General features: G+C 71.4%; 1 protein-coding gene across 3 annotated transcripts; it reads left to right on the forward strand.

Moving 5' to 3' along the window:
- The first annotated feature begins 637 nt into the window (after positions 1-637).
- SPIB (Spi-B transcription factor) lies at positions 638-7733 on the forward strand. Of its 3 annotated transcripts, XM_089770161.1 has the most exons (6): positions 820-922; positions 1614-1641; positions 2398-2485; positions 3272-3456; positions 3756-3912; positions 6566-7733. In XM_089770161.1, the coding sequence occupies exons 1-6, from the start codon at positions 900-902 to the stop codon at positions 6871-6873; spliced, it is 789 nt and encodes a 262-aa protein (XP_089626287.1). In that variant the 5' UTR covers positions 820-899; the 3' UTR covers positions 6874-7733. The 3 variants fall into 3 exon arrangements, with proteins under 3 accessions (XP_075771090.2, XP_089626287.1, XP_089626288.1); XM_075914975.2 differs by lacking the exon at positions 1614-1641 and having other exon boundaries at positions 638-922; XM_089770162.1 differs by lacking the exons at positions 820-922; positions 1614-1641; positions 2398-2485 and adding an exon at positions 2576-2788.
- Positions 7734-8090: the final 357 nt, after the last annotated feature.

Below are 8090 nucleotides of genomic sequence, written 5' to 3' on the forward strand. Positions count from 1 at the left end.
GAGCCCCTGTCTCATGAAACCCCCCAGGGAGAGGGGAACCCAGCCTGCCCCCCAGCACCCCCCCAGCCCTAGTGCCACTGCACACGTGGGGGCTGCTTGTCCCCCCAGCCAGGGCTCTTCCCATCCCCCCAGCACCACCGGCCCCCCCCTCCCCCCCCATGCCAGATGCCGCTGCTGGGGGTGGCTGATAACGGCCCTTTCGCAAGCCCTTCACACAGCCAGGGAGATGCGGCCACCTCTGGGGAGGGGCTGGCGCTGGTGTCAGGACATGGCCACTGGGGGAGTGAGGGGAAGGGGGGGGGGAAGGGGGCAGTTGCAAGCCGTTTAGGACAGGAAGTGGGGGTGAAGCCCACATCCTGGTGTCCTCCCACCACCCGTCCCTCCTCCCCGACCCCGGAGCTGGGCTTCAGCTGGAGGGGGGTGTGCTTCACAGGGGTGCAGGGCCAGTCTTGGGGGGCAGTGTGACCGGGCTGCCCTCCCTGGCTGGTTTCCTCGTCCCTCCTGGGCTGGGCAGGAATCGGGGGGGGGGCGTCTCTGGTGAGCTGCTGCCTGCCTGAGGGCGGGGGGGAGGGGGTGTCTGTGGGACCGGAGCCATGAGACCTCAGCTGGGGAAACGGGGCCACCCCTCTGGCTCTTGTCCCCATCCCGTCCCATGGGGGGGGGGGATTTCTCCCTCTTCTCTTCCCCCCCCCCCCCCCCCGCACGTTGGTCCGTGTATGCCTCTTTCCTGGCACAAGTGTTTAATTGTGCAACACTCGGCCCCGCCCCCCCGGGGGATTTCTGCTGTGAGCTCACCCCCCCGCCCCCCCCCCTGCCGTATAAAACCCTGCCGCGGCCACTGGTCGGAGCAGAGCCGCCCTGGCCCCCCAGCTCTGCACCGGTCCCCCCGCTGCCCCAGGATGCTCACGCTCGAATCTGCACCGTAAGTGGGGGGGCATTGGGGGGTGCTTCTCCCTGCCCTGGGGCAGAGACTGGCTGGTTCAGTGGGGCAGACAGTGGGGCAGGGGCCTGTCCCCTCTCGGGGGCACCAGCTTCCACCTGGGGGGTGGGGGCCTGTCCCCTCTCGGAGGCACTGGGGGGCAGGGGCAGGTCCCCATCAGACCCCAGGGCACAGACTGGTGGGGAATGGGGCGCAGGCCTGTCCCCTCTAGGGGGACCAGCTCCCACCTGGAGGGCAGAGAGACTGGCCACAGCCCCCCGTGTCCTGACCCCAGAGACGGGTCATCGCACGCTGCCCTGTGGCTGGACTCCCAAGTGTGGGGCAGGGGTCCGGGGCCAGTTGGACAGACGGGGGGGGGGCTTTGCAGAAGTTTCAGGGGCGCCTGTTCCCAGGCACCAAAACCCCACCCCCACCCCAGCACAGGGCCAGGTCCCCCCCCTTCACTTTCTCTCCCCTCCATGCAAATTCTGGTGGGGGGATTTGAATATTTCCCCTCTGGGGAAAGTGGAACAGAGGCGAGTCATTTGCATGTGGGGGGCTCCACCTGCCAGCCACCCCCCCAGGCCCCTCCGCTGTCTGCTGCTCTGTCCCCTGGGTGGGTGGGGGCTGTTTCCAGCTGTAGTGGGGGGCAGGGCTCCCCCAATTATCCCCTGACTCCCCCCTGTGCCTACAGGTTCGACGGGTCCCACTATGGCTGCCCGGTAAGCCCGGCTGTGTCTGGCCCCCCATGTCTGTCTGTCCCTCCTGCTCCCCCCCATCCCACATTTACATAAAACCCAGACACCCCCCACCCCATCCCCTCCGTGTCTGGTGACTGGCCTCCCACCGGCCTCCTGGCTTCTGCCTGGGCTGGGGTTCCAGGGTGGTGGGTGCGCTGGGCCCCGGGACTCCCGGGTTCTCTCCCGGGCTGTGGGAGGGGAGCAGGGGCTAGTGGTTAGAGCAGGGGCTGGAAGCCGGGACTCCTGGGTTGTCTCAGCCCCGGGAGGGGAGTGGGGGCTAGTGGTTAGAGCAGGGGCTGGAAGCCCGGACTCCTGGGTTGTCTCAGCCCCGGGAGGGGAGTGGGGGCTAGTGGTTAGAGCAGGGGCTGGAAGCCGGGACTCCTGGGTTGTCTCAGCCCCGGGAGGGGAGTGGGGGCTAGTGGTTAGAGCAGGGGCTGGAAGCCCGGACTCCTGGGTTGTCTCAGCCCCGGGAGGGGAGTGGGGGCTAGTGGTTAGAGCAGGGGCTGGGAGCTCGGATTCCTGGGTTGTCTCAGCCCCGGGAGGGGAGTGGGGGCTAGTGGTTAGAGCAGGGGCTGGGAGCCGGGACTCCTGGGTTCTCTCCCGGGCTCTGGGAGGGGCGGGGGGCTGTGCTCCGGGGGGGCTGGCTGGGGGGGGGCTGTGCTCCGGGGCGGCTGGCTGGGGGGGGCTGTGCTCCGGGGGGGCTGGCTGCGCTCATCCTGTGCCCCCCCCCCCCCCCAGTTCCCCGACGGCAGCTTGTACGACCTGGATTCCTGCAAACAGAGCCCGAGTTTCCCTCCCTTCGTGATTGACAGCGAGGGCCCCCCAGGTGAGACCCCCGCCCCCCGCCCCCCGGTCTGCTCCCCCTGGGGGAGGGGGCTTTGGGTCCCCCCGTCGCGTCACAGCGCCCCCTGGCGGGGGGGCGGGGCCTCAGGGATTCCCCCGTGACATCACGGCTCCCCCTCCCTCCCCGGGCAGGGGCGGGGCCGCCGCATGCAAATGCCTCCGGGATTTGCCTATTTCCAGCCCCGCAGGCCCGAGGGACACAAAGAGCCTTTCTCCGGCTTCCTGCCCCGCCCCCGCCGGACGCCTGGGCGCTCCCCCCGGCCTGGGAGGGGAGTGGGGGCCAGTGGTTAGAGCAAAGGGGAGGGGGGCCGGGAGCCAGGACTCCTGGGTTCTCGCTCTGGGTGGGGGAGTAGGGGCCAGTGGTTAGAGCAAGGGGGGGGCTGGGAGCCAGGACTCCTGGGTCCTCGCTCTGGGTGGGGGAGTAGGGGCCAGTGGTTAGAGCAAAGGGGGGGGCGGGAGCCAGGACTCCTGGGTTCTCGCTCTGGGTGGGGGAGTAGGGGCCAGTGGTTAGAGCAAAGGGGGGGGGGCGTGAGCCAGGACTCCTGGGTTCTCGCTCTGGGTGGGGGAGTGGGGGCCAGTGGTTAGAGCAAAGGGGGGGGGGCGGGAGCCAGGACTCCTGGGTTCTCGCTCTGGGTGGGGGAGTAGGGGCCAGTGGTTAGAGCGGGCCTGGGCGCCAGGGTGCCTGAGTTCTCCCCCCAGCTCGGGGGAGGGGGAGCGGGGCCCGGTGGCCAGAGCTGCGCCAGGACTCCTGGGTTCTCTCGCTGTGCAGATCCGGGTGTGAACTGGCTGGAGCTCCATGACCTCAGCTACGAGGCCTTCGATTCGGGGCAGCTGGCCCCTCTGCAGAACGTGCAGGTCTCCTACGCGCAGGGCCTGTACCCGCTGGATGCCATCTACGCCCTGGAGGGGGCGCCGCTGCCCGGCCACGTCCTGCCAGAGGCCTACAGCGCCCAGGTGAGAGTCACTGCCGGGGGCTGGGAGCCTGGCGCAGGGAGGGGAGCGGGGGCTAGTGGTTAGAGCAGGGGGGGGCCCAGATGCCTGGGTTCTCCCCCTGGCTCTGAGAGGGAAGCGGGGGCTAGTGGTTAGAGCGGGGGAAGGGGCTGGCAACCTCTGGGTGACAGACATGTGGGCCCTATGCGAGGGGGCTTCCCTGAAGCGGCAGGGGGCTGCGATGGGGGGGGTCTGTTGGCTGCCCCAGGCACAGTCCCCTGGGTGGCCCCGATTAACCCTTCTCTGCCGTCTTCTTCCCACAGCCCTGTGCCCCCTATGGGGCCTGCCCCCCGCCCAGCACCCTGGCCAGCCCCCCCGGCTCTGAGGATGAGTTCTCCCTGGAGAGCCCGGCCCTGGAGGTGTCCGACAGCGACTCGGAGGAGAATCTCTCGGCAGAGGGCTCGCCCGGCTACGAGGCGGGTAGGTGCCAGCCAGGCGGGGCCCCGTGTCACCAAGGGGTGGGGGAGTCCCCGGCCCTGCGCCCCATCCCCAGCCAGAGGGGAGCAGGAGGGTCTGAGGCGGCAGGGACCCGGCCTTTGTGGAGCTGCTGGGGGACTGGGGCAGCCTCCCTCGCTGAGCGTCCCCATTGAACCTCCCTGCCCCCAGGGAAACTGAGGCACATCCCCGGGGCCAGTGCAGGACAGTGGAACTCACACGCAACACAACCAGCAAGCAGAGCGAACGCGATCCCCACGGCCCCATCCCCCATCTGTGCCCATCCCTCCTGGCTGGTCCATGTGGCTCTGGCCCCTCCCCTCCATCGTGCCCCCCTCCCTCGCCCCGCGGCCACGGCCCCGCCCCCAGCTCGCGGCCACAGCCCCGCCCCTCCTGGCCATAGGTACAGCCCAGCCCACGGCCATGGCACCGCCCCTCCTGGCCATAGGTACAGCCCAGCCCACGGCCACGGCCCTGCCCCTCCTGGCCATAGGTACAGCCCCGCCCCCAGCCCACGGGCATGGCCCCGTCCCTCCTGGCCATAGGTACAGCCCAGCCCGCAGCCACGGCCCTGCCCCTCCTGGCCATAGGTACAGCCCCGCCCCCAGCCCACGGGCATGGCCCTGCCCCTCCTGGCCGTAGGTACGGCCCCGCCCCCAGCCACGGCCCCGCCCCTCCTGGCCATAGGTACAGCCCCACCCCTCCTGGCCGTAGGTACGGCCCCGCCCCCAGCCACAGCCCCGCCCCTCCTGGCCATAGGTACAGCCCCGCCCCTCCTGGCCGTAGGTACGGCCCCGCCCCCAGCCACAGCCCCGCCCCTCCTGGCCATAGGTATAGCCCCGCCCCCAGCCCACGGGCATGGCCCCGCCCCTCCTGGCCATAGGTACAGCCCAGCCCGCAGCCCACGGGCATGGCCCCGCCCCTCCTGGCCATAGGTACAGCCCCGCCCCCAGCCACGGCCCCGCCCCTCCTGGCCATAGGTACAGCCCAGCCCCCAGCCATGGCCCCGCCCCTCCTGGCCATAGGTACGGCCTCGCCCCCAGCCATGGCCCCGCCCCTCCTGGCCATAGGTACGGCCCTGCCCCCAGCCATGGCCCCGCCCCTCCTGGCCATAGGTACAGCCCTGCCCCCAGCCCACGGGCATGGCCCCGCCCCTCCTGGCCATGGGTACGGCCTCGCCCCCAGCCATGGCCCCGCCCCTCCTGGCCATAGGTACAGCCCCGCCCCCAGCCCACGGGCATGGCCCCGCCCCTCCTGGCCATAGGTACGGCCCTGCCCCCAGCCATGGCCCCGCCCCTCCTGGCCATAGGTACAGCCCCGCCCCCAGCCCACGGGCATGGCCCCGCCCCTCCTGGCCATAGGTACGGCCTCACCCCCAGCCATGGCCCCGCCCCTCCTGGCCATAGGTACGGCCTCGCCCCCAGCCATGGCCCCGCCCCTCCTGGCCATAGGTACGGCCTCACCCCCAGCCATGGCCCTGCCCCTCCTGGCCATAGGTACGGCCTCGCCCCCAGCCATGGCCCCGCCCCTCCTGGCCATAGGTACAGCCCAGCCCCCAGCCCACGGGCATGGCCCCGCCACTCCTGGCCATAGGTACGGCCTCGCCCCCAGCCATGGCCCCGCCCCTCCTGGCCATAGGTACAGCCCAGCCCCCAGCCCACGGGCATGGCCCCGCCCCTCCTGGCCATAGGTACGGCCTCACCCCCAGCCATGGCCCCGCCCCTCCTGGCCATAGGTACGGCCTCACCCCCAGCCATGGCCCCGCCCCTCCTGGCCATAGGTATAGCCCCGCCCCCAGCCCACGGGCATGGCCCCGCCCCTCCTGGCCATAGGTACGGCCTCGCCCCCAGCCATGGCCCCGCCCCTCCTGGCCATAGGTACGGCCTCGCCCCCAGCCATGGCCCCGCCCCTCCTGGCCATAGGTACGGCCTCGCCCCCAGCCATGGCCCCGCCCCTCCTGGCCATAGGTACAGCCCAGCCCCCAGCCCACGGGCATGGCCCCGCCACTCCTGGCCATAGGTACGGCCTCGCCCCCAGCCATGGCCCCGCCCCTCCTGGCCATAGGTACAGCCCAGCCCCCAGCCCACGGGCATGGCCCCGCCACTCCTGGCCATAGGTACGGCCTCGCCCCCAGCCATGGCCCCGCCCCTCCTGGCCATAGGTACGGCCTCGCCCCCAGCCATGGCCCCGCCCCTCCTGGCCATAGGTACGGCCTCGCCCCCAGCCATGGCCCCGCCCCTCCTGGCCATAGGTACGGCCCTGCCCCCAGCCATGGCCCCGCCCCTCCTGGCCATAGGTACAGCCCCGCCCCCAGCCCACGGGCATGGCCCCGCCCCTCCTGGCCATAGGTACGGCCTCACCCCCAGCCATGGCCCTGCCCCTCCTGGCCATAGGTACGGCCTCGCCCCCAGCCATGGCCCCGCCCCTCCTGGCCATAGGTACGGCCTCGCCCCCAGCCATGGCCCTGCCCCTCCTGGCCATAGGTACGGCCTCGCCCCCAGCCATGGCCCCGCCCCTCCTGGCCATAGGTACGGCCCCGCCCCCAGCCATGGCCCCGCCCCTCCTGGCCATAGGTACGGCCTCGCCCCCAGCCACGGCCCCGCCCCCCAGCCCCCGTGACCCCTGTGGCCCCCTGCAGGCTCCCGGCGGAAGCTGCGCCTCTACCAGTTCCTGCTGGACCTGCTGCAGCGCGGCGCCATGAGGGAGTGCGTCTGGTGGGTGGAGCGCGAGGCCGGCGTCTTCCAGTTCTCCTCCAAGCACAAGGAGCTGCTGGCGCACCGCTGGGGGCAGCAGAAGGGCAACCGCAAGGCCATGACCTACCAGAAGATGGCCCGGGCCCTGCGCAACTACGGCAAGACGGGCGAGATCCGCAAGGTCAAGAAGAAACTCACCTACCAGTTCGGCCAGGCCCTGCTGGGGCCCCCCGGCGCCCGCGCCCCCTCCTAGGGCCCCGCCCCGGCGGCAGGACTGGACAGTGCATGGAGCTGCCCGGGGGGGGTGCTGGAAACGGACCCCCCCCAACGCCTCCACGGAGCTCTCGGCCAGGGCACCTGGGTTCCACCTCCGGCAGGCTCATGGAGGGGAGCGGCAGCTAGTGGTTAGAGCGCAGGGAGGCAGGGCTGGGGGCCAGGACGCCGGCGTTCCTTCCCCAGCTCTGGGAGGAGAGTGGGGACCAGTGGTTAGAGCGGGAGGGGAGGGGGTGGGGGCCAGGACTCCTGGGTTCTCTCCCCGGCTCTGGGAGGAGAGTGGGGACCAGTGGTTAGAGCGGGAGGGGAGGGGGTGGGGGCCAGGACTCCTGGGTTCTCTCCCCAGCTCTGGGAGGAGAGTGGGGACCAATGGTTAGAGCAGGAGGGGAGGGGGTGGAGGCCAGGACTCCTGGGTTCTCTCCCCGGCTCTGGGAGGAGAGTGGGGACCAATGGTTAGAGCGGGAGGGGAGGGGGTGGGGGCCAGGACTCCTGGGTTCTCTCCCCGGCTCTGGGAGGAGAGTGGGGACCAATGGTTAGAGCGGGAGGGGAGGGGGGGTGGGGGCCAGGACTCCTGGGTTCTCTCCCCGGCTCTGGGAGGAGAGTGGGGACCAATGGTTAGAGCGGGAGGGGAGGGGGTGGGGGCCAGGACTCCTGGGTTCTCTCCCCCCTCCTGCCAGGGCCCATTTCCTGGTCTCTCTGCGGGTGGTCCGGCCCCTGGGGGTGCGGACAGAGAGGCGGGGGGCGTATCTGGGGTGCACCAGGGCGCGTGTCGGAAGTCGGCTCTTTGGGAAGTGGTGGCGTCTGTGTAAAGCGCCTTGGTAATAAACGCTGGTGAAACTAGCCATGGAGTTACCCCGACCAATCACTCGGCGGGCCAGAGCGGGGGCGGGGCCGAGAGCCAGGACTCCGGGGTCCCCTGTTTGGCTGGGGGAGGGGATGGCTGCAGTGTGCCCCCCCCCGGCCTCCCGCCCCATTTCGGTCCTGGGCAGCCGGGACCCTCCGGGCTCTGTCTCCCCCCCCGGGGGAATTGGCTTGTACCCCCCATCTCCTGTGGGTCCCGGGGGGCGCTGCAGCCTGTAGGGTAACGCCCCCCCGCCGGGGCTCCCCGAACCCCTGGGCCCACGGGGACACCCCTCCCGCGCCCGGCGGCACGCGGTGGGTCCTGGCCCCCCGCCCGCCAGGGATTAGGCAGCAGAT

This window comes from Pelodiscus sinensis, chromosome 18 (assembly GCF_052426305.1).
Source record: "Pelodiscus sinensis isolate ZL-2025 chromosome 18, ASM5242630v1, whole genome shotgun sequence".
NCBI classification, from domain to species: domain Eukaryota; kingdom Metazoa; phylum Chordata; order Testudines; family Trionychidae; genus Pelodiscus; species Pelodiscus sinensis.